General features: G+C 38.4%; 1 protein-coding gene across 1 annotated transcript in view; it reads left to right on the forward strand.

Annotated features, from left to right (window-relative positions):
- Positions 1-25,314, forward strand: part of LOC110153632 (tyrosine-protein kinase fyna) — a 72,066-nt gene that overhangs the window by 31,237 nt on the left and 15,515 nt on the right. The window contains exons 2-6 of the mRNA XM_020917536.2: positions 2,033-2,289; positions 17,015-17,111; positions 20,492-20,590; positions 20,689-20,792; positions 23,877-24,026. Of these exons, the coding sequence (XP_020773195.1) occupies positions 2,043-2,289; positions 17,015-17,111; positions 20,492-20,590; positions 20,689-20,792; positions 23,877-24,026 (697 nt within the window). The 5' untranslated portion in view covers positions 2,033-2,042. The remainder of the gene's footprint in view (positions 1-2,032; positions 2,290-17,014; positions 17,112-20,491; positions 20,591-20,688; positions 20,793-23,876; positions 24,027-25,314) is intronic.

A 25,314-nucleotide genomic window follows, 5' to 3' on the forward strand; every position in this document is an offset into this window, starting at 1 on the left:
TAAACTCCATGCACTTTCACTAGAATCATTTAGGTGATTTCAACCCTGAATTTTCCAATCTCTACTGAACTAAAGGTAAAAGGTAGCTGTTAACTTGAAGATTATGGTAGAGTCCACACAACGTTTTTTGGTCATAACGGTGAAATGGTTATTCGTTTTGGCCTTTCGTCCACACAGAGCAGGCGTTTCAGGTGGGAGAAAACTGTTTTTTGTAAACGGGTTCCAGAGTGGAGAAATCTGAGAATGCCGTCGTTGCGTTGTTGTGCGGACAAGCAAACCGCAGCTTCTGGAAAACGATGACGTTGCGATTCCATCATTGCCACATGACCAGAAGAGAACCCCGCGCAGGAAGGACTTTATGTGCATGTGTGTCCAGTGGCTCGGGCTGTATCCTGTTTACAGCGCCACATACATGTGTGACATATGTATTACATACACGTTGATGAGCTTCATTTGACTGGAGTCGACATTCACACTCACTTAGTCCACTTCTTTATGCAGGATATGGCACCTACATAGTCACGGTAAAGCTAAAAACAACTAGCAAGCTAACAACACTTCCTGACTCTTGGATTTTAAAATACTTAATATAATTAAATATAGATAAACGCAGCTGATGTATTTTGACCTCAAGAGTCGGTGGTGGATGAAGTGCTCAATGTTGTTAAAATCATATGAAAAAATAATGAAGTATCTGTTTTAAAAATGAATTAAAAGAGTAAAAGTGTAAGTAAGTAAAGTAACTAAAGTAAAGCAATTAAAGTAACTAAAGTAAAGCAATTAAAGTAACTAAAGTAAAGCAATTAAAGTAACTAAAGTAAAGTAAAGTAACTAAAGTAAAGTAAGTAAAGTAAAGTAACTAAAGTAAAGCAATTAAAGTAACTAAAGTAAAGCAATTAAAGTAACTAAAGTAAAGTAAGTAAAGTAACTAAAGTAAAGTAAGTAAAGTAACTAAAGTAAAGTAAGTAAAGTAACTAAAGTAAAGTAACGTAAAGTAAAGTAAGTAAAGTAAAGTAACTAAAGTAAAGTAAGTAAAGTAACTAAAGTAAAGTAAGTAAAGTAACTAAAGTAAAGTAACTAAAGTAAAGCAATTAAAGTAACTAAAGTAAAGCAATTAAAGTAACTAAAGTAAAGCAATTAATGTAACTAAAGTAAAGTAATTAAAGTAAAGTAACTAAAGTAAAGCAATTAAAGTAACTAAAGTAAAGCAAGTAAAGTAACTAAAGTAAGTAAAGTAAAGTAACTAAAGTAAAGCAATTAAAAATTAAAGTAACTAAAGTAAAGCAATTAAAAATTAAAGTAACTAAAGTAAAGTAAGTAAAGTAACTAAAGTAAAGAAAGTAAAGTAAGTAAAGTAAAGTAACTAAGTAAAGCAATTAAAGTAACTAAAGTAAAGCAATTAATGTAACTAAAGTAAAGTAATTAAAGTAAAGTAACTAAAGTAAAGTAACTAAAGTAAAGCAATTAAAGTAACTAAAGTAAAGTAAGTAAAGTAAAGTAAAAGTATTTTGTGCAGATTTTGAGGTCTAATAAACCTTCAGATGTAGTCATTTTAATTTTCTGTTTTTATTTTGCTTTGACTGGAATGTTTCACAGTATGGCATTAAACCTTTCTATCTTTATGGAGACCAAACAAGACCAAGTTACAGGTCAGATCTATGGAGAGGCGACCCCACTCACAGTCAGAATGCCTGTTTTTTGGTATTTTTGAGCTACAAAACCACCTGTAATTGAATAAATGTAAAGTAGAGTTGTTTAATGTCACACTGTGGAACATTCCAGGCAGAAACAAGCAGGCGAAAAGTGAAAAAGTTACATAGTGCAGCTTTATATACGGTACCTTTTACTTTCTACCCCTGTCAAGAGCTGCTTATGCAATTATATAATGTATCTGTACTGGAAAGAAAAGATACCGGAATAGCAGGAATCCATCTCAACGGACGGTCTGGAATAATTAGACACTTTTCCCACAGGCGTTTAACTTTTTACCTCTTTCTAATCCCTCTCTCTCGTCTTCTTTCTCTTCTTACAGACAGTAGAGAATGGGCTGTGTCCAATGTAAGGATAAGGAAGCAGCGAAACTGACGGACGACAGGGAGACCAGCCTGTCGCACAACTCGGGCTACCGCTATGGCTCAGAGCCCACGCCCCAGCACTACCCGGGCTTCGGCGCCACCACCATCCCCAACTACAACAACTTCCACAGCGCCGCCACGCAGGGGGTCACCGTGTTCGGAGGGGTGCACAGCTCGTCTCAGTCCGGCACGCTACGGTCACGTGGAGGAACAGGTCAGTGCGCTGGGGTCTGGTCTGGTCTGGTCTGTTAACGGGAATATATCGTTTTGTTTTTCCGATCTGTGTTGTAATGTTGTTTCCTCGTCACAAACAGACCCGGAGTTGTGTTTTGTTTCGTTCACGTGTTTAACTCACAAAGCCCCGGCCTGTTTAGGCTTGTTTAGGAGTTCTTCTCGCAAATGGAAAAAAAAACTGTTCCAGCTTGTGATGTCGTGTGGTGATACAGGACGTGCTCCACTGTGTTTTTAAACTCCATACACCAGGGCTTTTCAAATTGGGTGAATGTGAGCCTCCCCTTAGAGTAGGTAAAGGTTTTAGTCTTGTTTTAGTCCCGATTTTAGTCCTGGTTTAGTGCTGGTTCTGTCCTGGTTTTAGTACTGGTTTTAGTACTGGGTTTAGTCCTGGTTTAGTCCTGGTTTAGACCTGGTTTAGTCCTGGTTTAGTCCTGGTTTATTGCTGGTTTAGTCTTGGTTTTAGTGCTGGTTTAGTCCTGGTTTTAGTACTGGTTTTAGTCCTGGTTTAGACCCGGTTTTGTCCTAATTTTAGTCCTGGTTTTAGTCCTGGTTTTAGTCCTGGTTTTAGTCCAGATTTTAGTCCTGATTTTAGTCCTGATTTTAGTCCCGGTTTTGTCCTGGTTTTAGTTCTGGTTTTAGTTCTGGTTTTAGTCCTGGTTTTAGTCCTGATTTTAGTCCTGATTTTAGTCCCGGGTTTTAGTCCTGGTTTTAGTCCTGGTTTTAGTCCTGATTTTAGTCCTGATTTTAGTCCTGATTTTAGTCCTGATTTTAGTCCTGATTTTAGTCCTGGTTTCGTCCTGGTTTTAGTTCTGGTTTTAGTTCTGGTTTTAGTCCTGATTTTAGCCCTAGTTTAGTCCTGGTTTAGTCCTGTTTAGACCTGGTTTTAGTCCTGGTTTTAGTCCTGGTTTAGTCCTGGTTTTGTCCTGATTTTAGTTTTGGTTTAGACCTGGTTTAGTCCTGGTTTTAGTTCTGGTTTAGAGCACACAGTCTATGGTTTAGAGGCACGGTCCATGCGGTGTATACAAGGCAATAAAAGGTGACGCTCCAGACTATGAGTCGATTGTCAGAATAGCAACATAATTTTACAGTTTACACACACACACAGTTACCGATCTTAATCCTGCTGCAGATGTGTACACATGTGGACCGTTATTTTTTCTTCACATGTGTGTCGCGCCTCCCCAGGGACTCTTTGACGCCCCCCAGGGGAGTTGTGCCTCACCTATTGAAAACTGCTGCCATACACCTTCAATAGAATCATGTGGATGATTTGAGACCTGGAAATACTAATCTGTACTCAACTAAAGGTTAAAAGGAGCCGTTAACTTCATGACATCATAAGGTGGAGTAGAGCATTTTGAGCTTTGGAGATGTAGACAGACTAATAATGCAGGATTACGCTGCTCTGGGGAAGTGTTTGATGAGGTAACGGCATTATAACATGGTTTAAAGCTCACAAGAGTCAATTTTGCAAGTGTTTAAGACCTAAGTACAAGTACACACTGCAAAAAAACAAAATCTGGTCTAGTTCAGATGACTTGAATTAAGAAAGTTCTTTCATGATTTCAGTAAATTTCACTCAACAAGTAAAATTATCTACCAGTGGAACAAGACGTTTTGTACTTAAAAATGAAAATGCATCTTGTTGCACTTATAATAATAAAAACAACAACTTTTTGATCTTAAAATAAGAAACCAAATCCAATGTTGCTTGAATTAAGAAAAACACTTATTCCATTGGTAGATAATTTTACTTTTCAAGTTGAATCGATTCAAATCAAGTCAAATGTTCTTAATTTAAGTCATGTAAACTTACCTGGATATTGATTTTTTTCCAGTGTAGTAAGTCTTTCTCTTGTTTCTTGTTTACTAGACTTACATTTTAAAAGCAGTTATCTTGAAAACTACTAAGTCTAGCTCAATGAAACTGAACAGTTTAGGTGTTGAACATTGACTTTGTTTGCCAGTTGGTGAAGTTTTTCCACATTTTGCATTGAAGGATGCACAGTCTTGCGTGACTGCGTGTGAGCAGATCCCAAAACGCAAAATGACTTCTCTTTCAGAATGAACGAACAGAACAAAAATATGTATTAATTAATCAATTGTTGCATTTATATAACGCCTTTCAAGATATCCAAAGGCGCTTTACAGTTCATTATTCATTCACTCAACACTCAGTGGTGGTAAACTACCACTGTAGCAACAGACCAGTAGCAGTAGCAGACTGACAGAAGCGAGGCTGCCTATCTGCGCCATCTGCCCCTCCAGCCACCACCATCACACACACACACACACACACACACACACACCACTTTCATACTAGGCAATGTGGGTGAAGTGTCTTGCCTAAGGACACAATGACAGTTTTTGTAAGTGGCGTCTCAAGATTTTATTTTTAATAACACATTAAAAATAAAATCTTGAGCTGTTTCTGTAGATTTTGTGAAAATTTTAGGTTATTTCAACAAGAACTGACAAAATGATTGGCCTGTGAAATGAAATTTTTTTGGGACAATCTTGATTTTGTTTTATGTATTTGTGTAGTGTAGTTGTAGTTGTAGTAGTTTTTTCTCGTTATGTCTTGAGCCTTTGGCAAATCTTAATCCCTGGATTAATCAAATATTCAGCACACTTGGCACTATCGTAATCAGATTTTTTTAACCATCCTCTTGTCGCTTTAGTCGAATCATTTCATCAGTAGATCCGCTCTTACCTTGACATATTTCTACAGTGACTTGTGTCTGTGTCAGGAGCGTCACATCACATGACGGCTGGTGTGATGTGTTCTTCCCTGGAGGCGTGGGCAGGCTGAAGGACGGGTCAGGACTAACACTGACCCCTTCTTCCCGCTGGTCACATACACATGGACAAAAAGATCATCAGATTCACACTGGAGTCTAGAGTCCTCTTTTACTCTGCCGGTTTACAGTGCAGTGATCCCAATGAGACGCATGAGGCTTGTACAAACTCACAGCACTGATCTGTCGCACGTTTCAGCTCGGATGTCTCCTGAACCTTTAGCCTATTAGGTCATTTAAAAAAAAAAAAAAAATTAAGTCAGTTTACTTCAACTGCGTTTAAAAGTTAGCTGGCTATTTCTAAAATCCTCAAATATTTGCACATTTTCAAGACTTACTGACTCCATACTAGAAGCTCTACAGTTATACAAGTAACGAATTACTGTAATACATTGCTTTGTGCCAACCTGGATTGAAGTGGTGGGTTTTTTGTTTTTCTTCATACAAATTTGCGAATGATAGAAACGCCGTCATTGCGGTTCCGAATGTCGGGACAGACCCAGGGGTGCGTTCATATAGACTGTCGGGTAACCGTGGTTAAAATGACAAACGCAGAACTCCACACTCCACGGGGCAAATCGCAGCCATCGCCCGATCGCGCTTTGTGGACACTCTGCTCCACGGTCTCAGGGTTCTCTCAGGGGCAGTCCTAGAGTCTAGTCCAAGTCCTAGTCCAAGTCCTAGTCCAAGTCCTAGTCCAAGTCCTAGTCCAAGATTAGTCCAAGATTAGTCCCAGATTAGACCTGGTTTTGACCTGGTTTAGTCCTGGTTTAGTCCTGGTTTAGTCCTAATTCAGTCCTGATTCAGTCCTGATTCAGTCCTGATTCAGTCCTGATTCAGTCCTGATTCAGTCCTGGTTTAGTTTTGGTTCAGTTCTCTTTGAGCTCTGGTTCGGTCCTGGTTTAGTCCTTTTTCAGCTCTGGTTCAACTCTGGTTCAACTCTGGTTTGGTCCTGGTTTAGTCCTGGTTTACTCCTGGTTTAGATGTGATTTAGTCCTGGTTTAGACCTGGTTCAGTCCTCAGTTTAGTCCTGGTTTAGTCCTGGTTCAGTCCTGGTTTAGTTTTGGTTCAGTCCTCATTGAGCTCTGGTTCGGTCCTGGTTCGGTCCCGGTTCGGTCCTGGTTCAGTCCTGGTTTAGCTCTGGTTCATTTTTGGTTTAGTCATGGTTCAGTCCTGGTTTAGTCCTGATTTAATCCTGGTTTAGACCTGGTTTAGACCTTGTTCAGTCCTTAGTTCAGTCCTGGTTTAGAGCTGGTTCAGTCCTCCTGGTTCAGTCCTCAGTTCAGTCCTGGTTTAGCTCTGGTTCATTTCTGGTTTAGTCCTGGTTTACTCCTAAGTCCTGGTTCAGTCCTGGTTCAGTCCTGGTTTAGACCTGGTTTAGTCCTGGTTTAGTCCTCAATTCAGTAATATTGTAATGTAACAAATTACTTTGAAATGACAGTGACGAGTTATAAATAAATAACACATTACAGTTTTGAAGTAACTTGCCCAAGTCTGTCTACAGTACAGGTAATTATTGCTTATTTAAGTTCATTTTTTGCCCTCTAACTGCGAGGTAACCGTTTGAATCTGAGCGTATAATAAATAATCTGTCTCTTAACAAAAACACTTGACAGACTTGACTGCAAGGTAAGAGCATCTGAGCGTATTTTATTACAAACGTCAGCAGTGCAACTTCTTCTTTTCAGCCCGATGTTTCTTTTTCACAATCCAATCCGATAATTATTTTCACTCCTTGACTTTTTTTTCACTCTAAACACACATCGGGGTGTAGTTTTTGGCATCATCTGGTGGAGAAATAGCAGATTGCGATTCCAAGTGTGGCAGACAGAGCAGAGAGACGGGAGACTCTGTGGAACCAGGTCAGTCTGTGATGAGGTCACAAAACCCATTAATTTCTGACACCGTAATAAATGTCCCTGCTTTTCTTCTAATATTCCAAGTACAAGCTCCAATATAGAACATGATGACTCTCCCCCGGCGGTGGAGATTGTAGATTGTCTGCTGTGGCCACCCGTAGAAACCAAAATACCATGGAAACTGAAATGAAATTAAGGATTGTTTGGTTTATTTAGTAAGAAAGATTTGAGAGATATTTGTGTGCATAGGATAGAAATTTGTTCATATTTGATTGAAGTTGAGCATAAAATAAATGTTCGTAAACTCTCGAGTGAGTTCAGTTGTAAATAAAATGTTTTGTGTGTATTTTATCCGTCAGAATATGAACTGAAAAGTTACAACGTCAAGAATTACAATCACGAAATTTAAAATTTATGATGATGTTTTATGTCCTGGTTTAGTCCTGGTTCAGTCCTGGTTCAGTCCTGGTTCAGTCCTGGTTCAGTCCTGGTTTAGTCCTGGTTCAGTCCTGGTTTAGCCCTGGTTTAGTACTGGTTCAGTTGTGGTTTAGTCCTGTGTTAGTCCACCTGGTTTAAACCTGGTTCAGTCCTGGTTCAGTCCTGTTTAGTCCTGGTTCTGTCCTGCTTTAATCCACCTGCTTTAGTCCTGGTTCAGTCCTGCTTTAGTCCTCCTGAGATCAGTCTGAGATCAGTCTTGAGATCAGTCTTGAGATCAGTCCTGGTTTCAGTCCTGAGTCTTGGTCAGTCCTGGTTTCCTGAGATCAGTCCTTCAGTCCTGGATCAGTCTGGTCCTGGTTCAGTCCTGGTTTAGTCCTGGTTTAGTCCTGGTTAGTCCTCCTGAGATCAGTCCTGGGATCAGTCCTGGGATCAGTCCTGGGATCAGTCCTGGATCAGTCCTGGTTTAGTCCTGGTTTAGTCCTGGTTTAGTCCTCCTGAGATCAGTCCTGAGATCAGTCCTGAGATCAGTCCTGAGATCAGTCCTGAGATCAGTCCTGAGATCAGTCCTGAGATCAGTCCTGGTTTAGTCCTGGTTTAGTCCTGGTTCAGTCCTGTTTTACTCCTGTTTTAGTCCTGTTTAGTCCTGGTTTAGTCCTGGTTTAGTCCTGGTTTAGTCCTGGTTTAGTCCTGGTTCAGTCCTGGTTCAGTCCTGTTTTAGTCCTGGTTTAGTCCTAGTTCAGTCCTGGTTCAGTCCGTATGCGACGCAAAAGTCTGGCATCTCTGTTTTTGACAGTAAAGTCGCATCTGTGTATTTGTACTTAAGAAATCGTAATCATAAATTTTCATTTCATGATTGTAATTCTTGACGTTGTAACTTTTCAATTCATATTCTGACAGATAAAATACACACAACACATTTTATGTACAACTGGACTCACTGGAGAGTTTACAAATATTTATTTTATGCTCATTGTCAATCTCAACTGGATTAAAGGTAAAAGTAGCTGTTCACATGAAAACTACCACTTCATGACATCATAAGGTGGAACAGAGCATTTTGAGCTTTGGAGAAGTAAACAGATTAATAATAAAGAGTTACTCAAACATGTGTGAATGAAACAAAACACAAGTCCAGGTCTGTTTTTGAGGTAACAGTATTATTTTGTGTAATATTGGACCTTTAAATAAAATAATTAGTTTGAGCTGAAATGGTTTTCTATTTTCTATTGTGAGCTTCAAAATGTTACATACTAAATATAGAGAGATCTGACTAAGCGCAATTTCAACCACAGGTAGTCAGCCAATGAGTAGGCACAGGACTTTTTATAGACTTACAATGTAAAATAGGCTGGTGCAGATTTCGGTATTTTTTTAAAACTAGTTTTACAGATATTGACAACAGGTTGACTCTGTATATCTTATTACTGGACTGAAACTGGACTGAAACTGGACTGAAACTGGACTGAAACCGGACTGAAACCGGACTGAAACCGGACTGAAACCGGACTGAAACTGGGCTAAATTGGGACTAAGACGGTTCTAAACCAGGACTGAACAAGGACTGAACAAGGACTGAACCCGGACTGAACCCGGACTGAACCCGGACTGAACCCGGACTGAACCCGGACTGAAACCGGACTGAATTGGGACTAAGACTTTTCTCAACCAGCACAGAACCAAGATTAAAACAGGACTAAAAAAGGACTGAACCGGGACTAAACCTGGACTAAAACAGAATTAAACCAGGACTGAACCAGAACTAAAACAGTTCTAAACCAGGATTAAAACAGGACTAAACCGGGACTGAGCCGGGACTGAGCCGGGACTACTAAACCAGGACGACTAAACCAGGACGACTAAACCAGGACGACTAAACCAGGACGACTAAACCAGGACGACTAAACCAGGACGACTTAAACCAGGACTAAACCAGGACTAAACTGAACTGAATCAGGACTGAGTGTCAGGACAGATCCAGGGGTGTGCCCACGTAGACTGTCAGGTGACCGTGGCATGAAAGGACCGGTGCAGAGGACCGTTGCCCGATTGCGTCTTGTGGACACCCTGCTCCGTGGACTTGATGTTCTCTCTCTCTCTCTCAAGTCCCAGATTAGTCCTGGTTTAGTCCTCCTGGTCCAGTCCTGGGTACATGTGTTATGATTTATTTCTTCGATTTGTTTTGACGTCACAAATCACGTAGCCCCACTTAAAAAATCCCCACTACACCACTGGTCAGATCTGTGGAGAGGCGACCCTGCTCACAGTCTGTTTTTCTAAGTATTTTTGAGCTATAAAACCACCTGTCATTGAATAAACACAAAGTAGAGCTGTTTAATGTCACACTGTGGAACATTCCAGGCAGAGCAATGGCAATGACTTCCATCCATATTAGCCAGGACTACTACGAGACTAAATATGCGAATAATTTATAGCCCATATGTTTATTTTTCCTTTCCTCACCAATCGGAATGTACTGGGGCTAAATACAGATTTCTAGGTTTACTTTACTCTATTGTCTTGTGTTTACTGGACTCAAAATCACGCTCGAGTTTGTTTAGAGGCTAACAATGCTCTGTAATTTCGCTGCGGACTCCCAAACCGAAAACATTTGAAGCGCTCCAGACTAGGGGCCCCTGGGGGAATGTGGCTCCTATTACAAACAAGGCAATAAAACGCTGGCTTCTTTTAACTGTAGTCACTCTGCATATGTAATGGAGGAGTGATGGAGCCCGCTGAGATGATCATAACAATAGGAATTTGGTTCACACATCACGCGTGGCTTAGGCTTTCAATTTCAGTCTTGATGTCGAATGGTTTTGACCAGTTTAATTTTCGATTTCACTGCGAAAATTTGACTCTAATTTGTTTTCAAGTCATGTTTACTGTTCCAGTGTGGCAGTATTTTGTTTTTGTAATTGTAGTAGCCTAGTATACGTAGAAGTAGTGTATTTCTTTAGTATAGGACATGAGACTTGACTTGATAAAATGGACTAAGACTTGGACTTGAAGGTCAGTGACATGGGACTTGAGGCTTGGGACTTGAGAAGCAATTTTAAAACTGAATTCTTTCTATTCTGACCTTAATGATTTGCACTAAGATCTTGTTAAGACATTTAAAAAGAAAAAATTTACATTTCTGCAACTCTTATATACTCTATACATACTCATATATAAATATACTATGATTTTTAAGTACAATTTAGTTTAAAATTCATATAAATTGCAAAAATCTTCGCTATATTTCGTTCTTTGGTTTAAAGATTTGAAATGACTCAAAGTAGAAGACTTGGACTTGACTTGGAATTATGAGCCAGTGACTCGAGACTCGACTTGGACTCTTGACTTGAGACTTGACTCGGACTTGAGGTCAAAGACTTGAGACTTACTTGAGACTTGCAAAACAAAGACTTGGTCCCACCTCGGGTTAGTAGCCATTTTTGTAGTTTTCTTTATGTTCACCCACCTGAAGTTTTATTTACTTAACATTCCAGATATTATTATTTATTATTTATTTATTTTTTTTTTTTTTGCAGTGTATTGGTAGTAGTAGAAGAAGTAGGAGTAATATGTATTTAATTACTTCTTTTTGTAGTAGTTGCAATAACCTACTATAAGTAGAAGTAGTATATTTTTTTAGTATAGTTGTATAGTTTCTTTTCCCACAAAGTTGTGTATTTAGAATTGTGATTCACACATGTTTAAGTAATCTTTATTCTCCAAAATGCTCTGTTTCACTTTGTGATGTCATGAAGCGGTAGTTTAAGTTAGCAGCTACTTTTTATCTTGTTCAGAAGAGATCAGCAATAGTAGGGCAAAAATTATGATTCTAGTGAAGGTGTATGGAGTTTAAAAACACATTGGAGAACTTCCTGTACTACCACATGACATCACAAGGTGGAACAGAGTGTTTGAGAGAAGAACTCAGCCAAAATATGCAGGATTTGTGTGTTAAATACTAGGGATGTAACGATATCTAAATCTCTTGGTATATTATCATGATATACATTTCACGGTACGATATTTATTGCAAGTGGCAAATATAATTCTAGATAAGACACTTTTTTGCTTTTTAAATACCTTGACAAGATTTTGGTGTGAATTATTACTGTCAGAATCTCAAGAATTCAAGTAAAAAACATATTTCTTCATGTTGTCTGTGCTGAAATGAATCATGGGATACATAGATTCCAATGTTTATGAGCTGCTCCTACTAAAGAACAATGCATTTAAGCAAAGAAACTTATAATTCGATATATTGTGACTATATTGTGTATATTCTGACGATACGATAGTACGATATTTTGGTTATTGTTACATCCCGTGAATGAAATAAAACACAACTCCAGATATATTTGAGGAAACATTATAACAGATCAGAAACTAGCATTATAAAGATGCTTTAAGTGTTGTTTAGATCAATATTTAGCTTTAGATCTGAATAAAATTATATAAAAATTTGATCAAAATGTCCAAACAATATGTCTACTTTAACAAATCCTAGAAATTCTAGTGTAAACATCATAGGACTAAGAATAAGCAGCGGTTTTTCTTTTAGTATAAGGCAGTCAGCTTGTGTGGAGTCCCCCGTAGGTCATGTTCTGGGGTCAGGGTTGTAGACCGGGGCCTGTCATGTGTCGCAGGTTTGTCCTACAGGGAGATGGGGCTCTGATTAAGAACAGAGCGAGTGCAGAGTCAGCCAAAACCGGGCCTATAAATATGGAGCTCCTGAGGCTGACGGCCAAGAGCACATCTGATCAATAAAGGCTGTGGATTGTACTTCGAGTGTTGCTTTTGAAGACATGTGTGGTAGTGGTTAGTATCAAAACAAAAAGGTCCCGGGTTCAATTCCCTTTAAGATAGTTTCTTATTTTGTCTTGCCGTAACATAAACCATGAAACGTTTGGTATGAGACTGAACCAGGATTTAATCAGCATCAAAGCAAGTCTCTCAATAGAGACTAAACCAGGGTTGTTGGGACTAAATCAGAACTGAACCCAGACTAAATGTAAGAGTATGCTATAATATATTTTCACAAGGACTGAACCAGACCTGAAATAGGACTAAACCAGGATTAAACCAGGACTAAATCAGGATTAAAGCAAGACTAAACCAAGGCTAAACCAACACTGAACTGGGGCTAAACCTGGAATGAATGTGGACTGAATGTGGACTGAATGTGGACTGAATGTGGACTGAACGTGGACTGAACCCGGACTGAACCCGGACTGAACCTGGACTGAACCCGGACTGAACCCGGACTGAACCCGGACTGAACCTGGACTGAACCCATATTAAAGCTGGTCTAAATTTAGACTAAACTGGACTGAACGTTGAACTGAACGTGAACTGAACGTGAACTGAACTGAACTGAACTGAACTGAACGTGAACTGAACGTGGACTGAACGTGGACTGAACCCAAACTATACTCGGACTATACCTGGACTAAACCAGGACTCATCAGGGCTAAACCAGGACTCAGCCAGGCTAAACCAACACTGAATTGGGGCTAAACCTGGACAAAATGTGGACTGAATGTGGACCAGGGTTGAACCCAGACCAAACCCAAACCAGGACCAAACCAGGACCAAACCAGGACCAAACCAGGACCAAACCAGGACCAAACCAGGACTAAACCAGGACTAAACCAGGACTAAACCAGAAGGCCAACTATAACGTAATTAAACCTGGTCTTTACCAAGATTAAAGTGAAGTAAATTGAACCAGGGCTAAAGCAGAACAAAACCAGGACTAAACCAGGACTAAATCGTGACTAAATCAGAACTGCTGGAGAACAAACCCAGGACTGAACCAGGGCAAAACTGGGACAAAACCAGGACTGAACCACAACTAAACCAGGACTAAACCAAAACCTAAACTGTACACAAATTATATCTCTTCCAGCACAATATTCTTGACCAAAAACTCGGCCCAGATGTGACCAACCAACAACCAACCGACAATCCCAGCTAGCATGACTCCACCAAAACAAAACCCCAAAATCGAACACACTTCCTTTACACGATTGGAATGTGAAAATAACCAGTTGACAAGTTAGCCCCCCACCCAAGATGCCGTCATAGCTCGTAACGTGGCTGCGGTCCACTCGGATCTGGGTCAGGCCGCTTTTATTTGCTAACATTAGTACCAGAATGTAGCGGATAATGTTGGTGACCCGAGTTAACCAACACTCTGTAGCGTATTATCTGCAGCCAGCGTTGGGAAGGTGACTTTTAAAATGTATTCTCCTACAGATTACAGATTACACACCTCAAATTGTAGTTTGTAACGGAATCCATTAGGTTACTTAAAGTGAGTAACGTAATCTGAATACTTTGGATTACTTGGTTTGCTCTAGAGTAAAATACTAGGAAATCTTCACATAAGATGTTTTGTCTGGTAAAAGCAATAAAAAAGCCCAGACTTTACTTAACCGTATTAAAAATATTATTGATAGAAGAGGAGGAAACACGGTCCATGCAGCATGATTTAGTCCTGTTAAATCCTGGTTTTATACCTGTTTTAGTCCTGTTTTAGATCTGGTTTAGACCTGGTTTAGTCCTGGTTTAGTCCTGGTTTAGACCTGGTTTAGACCTGGTTTAGACCTGGTTTAGTCCTAGTTTAGACCTGATTTAGTCCTGGTTTAGATCTGGTTTTAGATCTGGTTTAGACCTGGTTTAGACCTGGTTTTAGACCTGGTTTAGATCTGGTTTAGATCTGGTTTAGACCTGATTTAGTCCTGGTTTAGACCTGATTTAGTCCTGGTTTAGATCTGGTTTAGATCTGGTTTAGATCTGGTTTGGACCTGGTTTGGACCTGGTTTAGACCTGGTTTGGACCTGGTTTGGACCTGGTTTAGTGCAATAAGTGGAATTACTTAAAAAAAAAAAAAAAAAAAAAAAAAAGGGGGGGGGGGGAACAGGAAAATATCACCATGTAATCCATTTATTTCAACCAAGTAACTGTAATCCAATTACCACTCACTGAAACTGTAACTGTAACCGAATACAGTTACTCATAATTTGTACTCTGATTACGTAACTCCGGTACATGTAATCTGTTACTCCCCAACACTGTCTGCAGCCCATCCAGTCTGCCCCGGGCCTATTTACATAACTCTATAATCGATAACATTGCTTTGTCCAGCTGTGTAACATCACATTAGCCTGTTTCTATGGACAAAGCCATTGGGAGAATAGTAGGTGGTGGTCCATGTGTTGGCCACGTGACGCAACTATCGCTAAAAGGTTTCATGTGTATTCTAAAACTTGACGATGGATACTGACGAAATTACTTGTTTAATTCTAATTTGGGGTTGTTTTTTTACATAGTGTGACCAGATTTTCAAAATAAAAAACTGGGACATCCCCGGTTTGAGTCAATTGGTAATAATAAAATTGTGAAGCGAGTGCGTCATTAAGGAAACTTGTTACGCACTCGGCGCTAATGTGAGCCAGTATTGTCACATTTTCTTTGTGTTTTGGTCATTTTTAAGCAGCTTTTGTCTATTTTACCTAAACAAATTATAATTTATGCCTCTCTTTACTGTTGGGAGGGATCAAATTGGTCAAAAATAGGGAAACCTGGGACTTTTTTTTGTATAAAACTGGGACAAATCACTGGTTTTGGATAAATCTGCTGGGACAGGGGACACAGGGCTCAAAACTGGGATTGTCCCAGGTAAAAAGGGACATTCCGTCACCCTAATTTTGGGGGTTTTCGTTGGTTTTTACACCCAAATGAAGCTAAAAACAAATGAAGCCAAACGAAGCTGGATTAGGTTCAAGTATTACTAGACCCAGGTCCCAATTTTGAGCCCTGTATCCCTGTCCCAGCAGATTTATCCAAAACCAGTGATTTGTCCCAGTTTTCTACAAGAAATGTCCCAAATGTCCTTATTTTTGACCAATCTGATCACTGCTAACAGTAAAGAGAGGCATAAATTGTAATTTTTAGGTAAAATACAGAAAAGCTGCTTAAAAATCACCAAAACACAAAGAAAATGTGACTATACTGACTCACATTAGTGCCAAGTGCATAACAATTTTATTATTACCAACCAACCCAAACCAGTGATGTCCCAGCTTTTTTATTTTGAAAATTTGGTCACCCTATTGTTTAATTCTAATTCAAGTGTCTGTTTTGAGTTTTTTTTTACACCCAGAGCTAAAATCAATAGCTGGATGAGGTTCAAGTATTACTAGAGTATCCAGACCCGGGACAGTCCCAGTTTTGAGCCCTGTGTCCCATGTCCCAGCAGATTTATCCAAAACCAGTGATTTATCCCAGTTTTATACAAGAAATGTCCCAGGTGTCCCTTTTTTTGACCAATCTGATCTCCGCTAACAGTAAAGAGATGCATAAATTGTCATTTTTTAGGTAAAATACAGAAAAGCAGCTTTAAAATGACCAAACCACCAAGAAAATTTGACTATACTGACTCACAGTGCCCAGTGCATAACAATTTTCCTTAATTACAGACTCATTTCACAATTTTATTATTACCAACTGACCCAAACCAGGGGTGTCCCAGTTGTTTTATTTTGAAAATCTGGTCACTCTATTGTTTCATTTTAATTCTAGTGTGTTTTTTTTTTTTCTTTGGTTGTTTTGTACACCCAAATGAAGCTAAAAACAATATGTGGATGAGGTTCAAGTATTTCTAGAGTAACCAGACTCGGGACAGTCCCAGTTTTGAGCCCTGTGTCCTCTGTCCCAGCAGATTTATCCAAAAGTAAAGATGCACCAAGCAGCTTTTTCAGTTCTGATACAGATTCTGATACTACAGCTTTAAGTATTTGCCAATGCACGACGTCAACTAATGCCAGTGCAAAGACTGAAAACAGCTTTTATTTCCTTAAAACAAAAATAAAATTTGACAAAACTGATCCAAATGTGTTTTTTAACTGTTATTTTCCCCTCATGTAACCACAGAACAGCTTTGTATAAATAAAAGTTCAAACATTGTGAGACTTTGGGCCAACTCCAACCAGTAAATAGTCTAATTACATCAATGTATACTTTATGGCCAACCAGGATATCGCCTGAACTGATATTTGGAAGTTGACATTTGCTGCCATCCATAACCATTGATTTGTCCCAGTTGTATGTAAGAAACGTCCCAGATGTCCCTATTTTTCACCATTTTGATACCCACCAATAGAAAAGGGGCCAATATATTGTTATTTGTTGCTTAAAATACAGAAAAACATGCTTGAAAAGGCAAAAAAAAAGATTATATACTGAACTAAGTGAGTCGAGGATGGACAATATGAGCTCTTTTCTCAGTTTTATTTGTACCAACCATCCAAACCCGGGTGTGTTTTGAATTTTTTTTACATGTGGTCACCCTAAGTATTAAACAAAATATGAATGGACTGTAAAATGAAACAGACGGGATGAACTGTCACTTATATTCCTGTTGATTGCCCATGTCTAGAACTCATTGTCTTCTCTGTAAACAGCCCATAGACACTGCAGAAGAATGCAGTGACATCACATGACCTCCCTCTCTCCCTCTCTCCCCTCTCCTCTCTCCATCTCTCCATCTCTCCGTCTTTCGCTCTGTCTCTCCGTCTCTCACACATGTCTGCTGTTGTGTGTCTGCTCACAGGAGTGACTCTGTTCGTGGCCCTGTACGATTACGAGGCTCGCACCGAAGATGACCTCAGCTTCAGGAAGGGCGAGCGCTTCCAGATCCTCAACAGCACGTAAGTCACTCCACTGTACAACAACAAGCACACAACTCTATACTAAACAATGTACAACAACAAACACACAAGTAAGTACATACTAAACAATGTACAACAACAAGCACACAAGTCACTCCACACTAAACAATGTACAACAAGTAAGTCACAACAACATGGTCAACACTGTACAAAATATGGTGTTAGATAAATAATGTGCTTGTTACTCGGGTTGTTGAAAGTATTTAAAAAAAATTCTGAAATAATTATCAAAATTTAAGCGGAAAATGTAAAAATCAAGACAAAATTTGACCTTTCCTAAACTTGGAATTGAGCATTAACGGAACAAATATTAGACGACATGGCAAAGGTGGAACCAAGTTGTTGTTTTGCAAGTATCAAGTAAGTCTAAAGTTTTTGACCTCAAGTCCGAGTCAAATACAGGCAAGTCCATGTCAAGTCACTGGACCATAAGTCCAAGTCAAGTCCAAGTCGTCTGCTGTGAGCTTCAAGTCATTTCAAGTCTTTAAACCAAAGTAACAAATATTGCTTAAATTTTTGCAGTTCATATGATTTTTAACATAAATTGTACTTAAAAAGTCATAGTGTATTTGTATATGAGTATTTATAGAGCATATTAGAGTTGTAGAAATTTATTTAGTAAATTTTTCTTTTTTAAATGTTTTGACAAGATCGTAGTGTGAATCATTACAGTCAGAATAGAAAGAATTCCGATTTAAAATTGCTTCTCAAGTCACAGGCCTCAAGTCCAAGTCGAGTCCCAAGTCTTAGCCCATTTTATCAAGTCAAGTCTCAAGTCCTAAATATAATAACTCAAGTCTAACTTCGAATCCAAGTCATGACTTGCAAGTCCCCACTTCTGCCACATGATAACATAAAGAAATTATAACTAAACTGAATCATGATCATTGTAGTTTTGAAAATTGCATCGAGTCATTTCCTTAGTATCAAATTTTAATCTGAATTGTCAGTATCATGACAGCACTACTTCCATTATGACTAACAGGGATGTAAAAATATATATTGATCTAATATAGTTGCAGGTTCATTTGTGTATTTTATATTTTTTATTTTTTATTTTCTTTGAATTTTGTTTTCATCGTAAACCATAATCCTTTTCCATGTAAAAGTGCAAGCATCATACAGAAATTACATGAAACTTGACCTTGAGGAGTGTTACATTCTAACATACTTGCTTAACAATAAATACTTAATGCCACAAGATGTAACTTTTTAGCAAAAAAGAAAGCAAGAAGCATATTTTTTGTTGTTTATTGCACTGAAAAACATATCCTTACTGTGAGCGTGATTGCATCTCCACAAACCTGACCAGGCCTGGAGAAGGACCTCTCTCTTTGGTCATTATCTTCCACAGTATAAAACTCATTTATCTCCTTGGGTTTTGTCCCAGAGGATTAATTTTCTATTTCCCTGGAATCATGAGGTGACGCGCCATCTCCAGAACATTACAACCTTTAATATAAACAAGCACACAAGTAACTCCATTCTAAACAGTGTACAACAACAAGCACACAAGTCACTGGTCCATGTAACATTCGTTCTTTTGGATTTAAATTAAGAACGAAAAACAATAAAATGGGGAAAACAATTTATTTCATTATTCTGCTTTAGTTTCCAAAAAAAAAAAAAAAAAAAAAGATTTCAACATCTATTTCCAATATTTAATTTGAAGTTTATTTCAAATAACACCACTCAAAAAACAGTCTCGGTGCCTATTTTAATTTGGATATTTTATTCTCTCTGGTTCATATGAAGTTCTGCTGCAACAAGGACTTACCTGTTGCAATTTTGTGGACAAACATGTCTCTTCTTTTATAGCGATGCTTTTACTTTGATGTCTTAGTCAGAGTTCATAAGTCTATTCCTGTCTACTCTATGACAGGAAACAGGAAGCAACGAGGTGTTAAACTTCTACACCATAGAATTTTATTATATTATATTATATTATCATTATATTATATTATATTTATATTATATTATATTATATATATTTAATATTATTATTATATTATATTATATATTATTATATTATATTATATATTTTTTATTATAGATCCATAGTTGACATTGTAGCAGAACTTCCATGGCAAATAAACCAGAGAGAATAAAATAATTTTAAAAAATAGTAAATAAATTAAAATAGGCACCAGGACTGTTTTAATTGGTGTTATTTGAGAGAAACTTTATATTAAATGTTGGAAATAGAGGTCGAAATCCCTTTTCTTTTTTTTTTTAACTAACTAACTAACTACATACTAAACTATGTACAACAAATAAGACACTACTACATGGCCAACACTGTACAAAAATTGTTGTTAGTATTTAAAAGTATTTTTAAAAGTTACAAATTGATTCTGAAATAAGTATAAAATTTTGAGTAAATGCAAAAATCAAGACAAATTTTTACCTTTCCTGAACATAGAATGAAGTTGATCTTTATTGGCATTAAGTCATTTCCTTAGTATCAAAATTTAATTTGAAATTTCAGTATTGTGACAACACGACTTCCTTTATGACTAACAGGGATGTACACATATATATTGATCTAATATAGTTGTGGGTTCGTGTGTATTTTTATATTTTTTCTCTTTTCTTTGAATTTAATTTTCATCGTAAACCTTTATCCTTGTGCAGGCAACAATAACAATAAATATACCATCATTTTTGTCCAGGCCAGTTTCATTATTTTGTTTTTTCTAATAATTCAGTTGAACCACAGGTGAAAAGCAATGCTTGATTTTTGTTGGACAACTTTCTGTAAATTTTTATTATTGCTTTTCTCAATTTTAAGTTCTTTCAGTGACCATTGTTGATTTTTCTTTCTTTGCCAGAGGGGTACCAACAATTTTATCCGCACATCTGTATTTGTCTTAACAATAAATACTTAAAGCCACAGTGTGTAACTTTTTAGCAAAACAGAAAGCAAGAAGCATATTTTTTGTTGCATCGTTACTGTGAGCGAGTTTGCATCTCCACAAACCTGACCAGGCCTGGAGGAGGACCTCTGTCTTTGGTTATTATCTTCCACAGTATAAAACTCATTTATCTCCGTGGGTTTTGTCCCAGAGTATGGTATAAATATTCTACTTCCCTGGAATCATGAGGTGACGCGCCACCTCCAGAACATTACATAATGAACCTCTAAAATAAAAAATACACAAGTTTGTTCACTTTATGTCTGGTTGGTATGTTTTTTTAAAAGGAAAAAAAACTTTTCTTAGTGCCTGCTGGAAGGTACACTAAGTAGCTACTGTATCGTAATGTTTTTTGTTTTTTTTTTATTTTTTTGGTTTTTTTTGGAGCGTTCTTTCACTGACTTGAATATGAACTAACTTGTGTACTGCTGTGGTGTGTTGCAGGGAGGGGGACTGGTGGGAGGCACGCTCTCTCACCACTGGAGGCACCGGATACATCCCCAGTAACTATGTGGCCCCCGTGGACTCCATCCAGGCCGAAGAGTGAGTCCAACTGTGCCCTACGTGTGCTATAGTATAATCATATCTATATAAGGAAACGTCCGAATATAATTGTTTTGTGTTCTCTCCTCTGTGTACAGCTGGTATTTTGGAAAACTAGGCCGGAAGGATGCAGAGAGGCAGCTCCTGTCCAATGGCAACGCTCGGGGCACTTTCCTTATCCGAGAGAGTGAGACCACCAAAGGTACAAAACAAACTCTACTAGACAGATAAAGTGAGACCTACAAGTTTGGGTTCACGTGATGTTACAACTTTCTAAACTGTACTTTCAGCTGGAAGACGGATCAGAATCCTATCGTGTCTTTTAAAAGGCCGGTACACAGTTTTTTGCTTCATGTTTCTGAGCAAAATTTGTGTATTGTCCCAGTATTGGTGTATTATAATAAGCAACTCTTGAAGTGAAAATAAGTCTGCTAAAATGTTTATATTGTCTGATCAGTCAGGAAGTGTGGTCAGCATGCTAGTTGATCCAATCCAATCCACAGTTTCCAGACAGTTTCCAAAGTGCTGCACAAATACATACTAATAATACATACTGATAATAATATAATGATAAAATAAACACTCAGATTTAGTCATTTTACTCTTAAAATAATAAAACCAGTCAAATAAAATAAGAGCAAAACCATAGAATGGCAATAAATTAATAAAACCAATAAAATACATAAAAAATAAATCAAATATATAAGACAAGTGTTAAAAGCCAGAGAGGAAAAGTGGGGTTTAAGCTGAGATTCTTCTGGCTCTTGGGACATGGAGGAGCAGAGTGTTCCAGAGATCAAGCCCGGCCACAGTTGATGTTGATGCGTTGAATGAGCAGGGAGTTATTCAGCTCTTTCAGCACTGCCCTCTTAACCAGGCTGGCGTTACCTAGTGCCTCCGCTCAAATTTCATTTCTCTCCAGCGACTAGGTCAGGAATCAAAATACAATAAACAGTTCGCAAAAACCCTGGAAGTCGAAGTTCGGGCACCAGCCAATCAACGAAGAGTCATATATGCTGTGTTGTCAATGATTCCCAAGATCAAGGATTTAAAGCCGGAATAAAGTGAATGTTTGGTGAATTTAATGAAGAGGATAGATGTTATTGCCCTTCTTCCTATGGGATTTGGGAAAAGCTTAATATACCAGTTTGCCCCTTTAGTGGCCATTATATACGTCACGACCAAATAGCAGCAATTGGTGAAATGATACAAAGTACTCGCCTACTGTCGAGCGAACAAAATCTAAGGCTGCGAGGTCAGATGGTTTGTACGAAGTGAAACGAAGTAAAACCAGCTGATGAATCAGGCTACCGTCCTCTGGCAGATTCATAGAACTGTAGTTACATTGATAAGTTTCATTGTTTGCTGATCTGGTTTATAGTTAATGCTAATGTTACTACTTGGCCTATCCACATGAAACAAAAAATGACAAGGTCAGTGTTGTTACAAATGAAGGTAAATGAAGTGTGGCATTATTCAAACATTCTGATAGTTTTCTGTTGTAAGGAAGGAATTTGGCAGGAGTGGATCCAGTCCCTAAGAAGTGATAAGGTTCAGTATTTGTAAATATTTCTTTCAGTGGAAACAGTGAATCTAGCCTGGCTGGTCCCACCTAGTGCCTCCACTCAATTTCATTTCTCTCCAGTGGCTAGATCAGGAATCAGAATACACTAGACTGTAGACTAGACTAGACTGTAAGAACCCTGGAAGTTGTAGACCACACATTGGCCAATCAGTGAAGAGCTGTGAAGCCGTGACCTTAAACTCAAGCGCCTGTCTGTGTCCCTTTTGTGAAACAGCACAACAGTAAACAAAGCGGTCGAGATGAATGTGGACGAAGACATACGTTCTGTGTTGGCAAGGACTCCCGAGATTGAAGATTTAAAGACGGAACAAAGAGAATGTTTGGTGAATTTTATAAATTTTATCCCGTTCTTCCTACGGGATTTGGCGCATTACAGACATCATGACCAAATAGCAGCGATTGGTTAAATTAAAAAAGTACCCGCCTACAGTCGAGCGAATGAATCCTAATGTGGCGAGGTCAGACAGTTTCCACAAAGTGAAACGGTCTGAAGAATCTGGCAACAGTGAATCTCCCACGGTTAATACCATAGAACCTGGCCTTCTATCAAACTCTTAAATGAATCAAACCTATATTTTTTTTCATATAGATTTCGACTTTTGATTGTAGCATGTTTTTTTTAAATGAAACTTGAAGCACAGAGAACTGTAGAGTTTGGTTTGAGAGCAGGGCGGCTGGTACAGACAGGTTGGAGTGGGAAGACGACAAACTTGTGATATGCCAAAAAACAAAATGGCCAAATGGCAAAAGCAACAGTGATATTTGAAAACAGGAACTAGAACGCAACATTACTGGGACCAGGTGAACGCTTCCCACAATCTATACACTATTGGCATCTTTATGCATTTACATAATCATATCAGCTAACCTATATTTGGTTGGTTTGTTCACGGCCCACGAGTAACTGTGAAAACTGGTTACAGATAAGCTTATGGTCTCAGGGCTACATATTGGTTTGGTTCTAGTTTGAGCCTGGTTTAGTCCTTGTCAAGTCCTAGTCTAGTTCTGGTCTAGTCCTGGTCTATTTCTGGGTGAAGTCTGTTGTTTGTGTGAGCAAGTGTGAACACAGTTATAGAGAGGGAGTATATAATTCTGGCCCACCAAAGAAATTAGTTTAAAAAGTAAAATTTCAACATCTGATTGTTTTCTCTTCTTTCGAGATATGTAATGTTAAACCTTTTTTTTATTCAAATAAATGTTTAATAATAGTTTTTGCTTAAACATTGAATCTAGAACAAGCATAATATAACAACATTTTAACTAAATAATGTGTCTATTGCTGTATAGCTCTCTGTATCTGTAGCCAGCGGCGCAGCTCTAATCCATATTTGATATGATCTCGCGGACCAGATATAATTATATTGCGTTCCAAATTTGGCCCCCAGGCCTGAGTTTGACATGTTTGATTTAAACCAACTGGATTTCAGCATTAGAAACTGACAACCCAAATGAGAGACTCATGTGAGGCTCATTCTGCTTTCTGACTGGAGAATTGTCTTTAACTAAAACATCTTATAACATAAGCAACTTGTCCATCATGTCCAATGTTTTTGTAATTCAGAATAAATCTGCATTACAATTGTTATCAGAAAAAGCTGCATTTGATTTGAACATGTTTACCTCATATCTGGAGACACAGTTTTAGGAATGTGCTTGAAATAAATGAAAATCCTAACACCGTTCCTGTTGTGTGTGCTCTAGGGGCCTACTCTCTGTCCATCCAGGACTGGGACGATATTAAAGGAGACCACGTGAAGCACTACAAAATCCGCAAGCTGGACAACGGAGGATACTACATCACCACCAGAGCGCAGTTTGAGACGCTACAGCAGCTGGTCCAGCACTACTCGGGTCAGTCCAGACTCTGTAGACTCATACACTGACATTACATGTAGCCCTGGTCACGTCTGTGGGGAGAACAGGAAATGTCATGTTGCTGTTTTGGGGTCTTTCTCATTTCCACTTGAACCAACCTCCTGAGAGTTCTTCTGAATGATCTGGGAACAAAAGCTGGACAAAGTCACCATTCATTCTTTTATTCTTTTTTATGGATCTCTATTAGTTATTACCACAACAATAACTAAAAACAGACACTATACTATTCATTTCACATAAAGATATTCTGTTCAAACATTTGTATTGCTACATATAGAAAGTTCAGCCATTTGCATTTTCAATTCACACAATCTGTCACTTGATATTTTTGAACATCTAATGACAGTTTCTTTAAGTATAATTTGTTTGCATTTTTTTTTAAATAGCTCCTCCTTTTTAATCTGTATTCAACTAAAGGCAGGCCACAGTGCATCAGATCTGAGGGTGTGGGTCTGGTGCCCATGTGGATCTTTAGTGAACTGATTGTAAAGACACACAGGCTCTTTACGCAGAGACAGCTCTCTCACAAACTGAGCCCGTCACAGCTTCATCTCATTTGTACTGTGAACCATGAAGGTCTGCAGTGCATCTCTTCTACATGTTCCACCATGATGAGGCTGCCCCTGGGGCCAGGTGTTTGTGATCAGAAACATCTGGCTTTTAAAGTATGGTCACAGTATGTCACTTTTAGCCAAAAAATAGACAAAACAAAGTTTTACTTGGATTTGGTTGTTTTTTATTGCACTGAAAAATGTGTGCTTCTCTGGATCTTATTTATCCTGGAGAAGAGCCTCCTGCTTGTTTCCATGGAAATGTTATTCTCTTGGCTGTAATATTCCACAGTATGACAACAACTGACCTATCTCCTAGAGGAATATTCCGAAGTATGATTTAATTTTCCATGGAAGTTAACTTTCCATGGAACAACCTCCAGAAAGTTACATGCTGCACCTGTTAATACAAGCAGTCCTGTGTGATCGCACGTAGTACTTGAATTTGCAGTGACCACTAGAGGCAGCACACTCTGTTTTTACTGAGAGTGTGCTGTTTTACTGTTTCTTTTACAGTTTTGTATAAAAAGTCGATTTAGTGTTTAGTTCCACTTTAAATGGCACACATTACATTATTTCTTGATCTAAGTTATGATGTTTCCTCATCACAAACAGACCTGGAGTTTTGTTTTGTTTCATTCACACATTTTTAGCGCACACACCCTGCATATTTAGGCTGTGTTCTTCTGCCAAACAGAAAACACTCTGGTCCA

Source organism: Boleophthalmus pectinirostris, unplaced genomic scaffold (genome assembly GCF_026225935.1).
Source record: "Boleophthalmus pectinirostris isolate CB_2022bp ecotype Guang Dong unplaced genomic scaffold, ASM2622593v1 HiC_scaffold_10, whole genome shotgun sequence".
In the NCBI taxonomy this organism is placed as follows: Eukaryota; Metazoa; Chordata; class Actinopteri; order Gobiiformes; family Gobiidae; genus Boleophthalmus; species Boleophthalmus pectinirostris.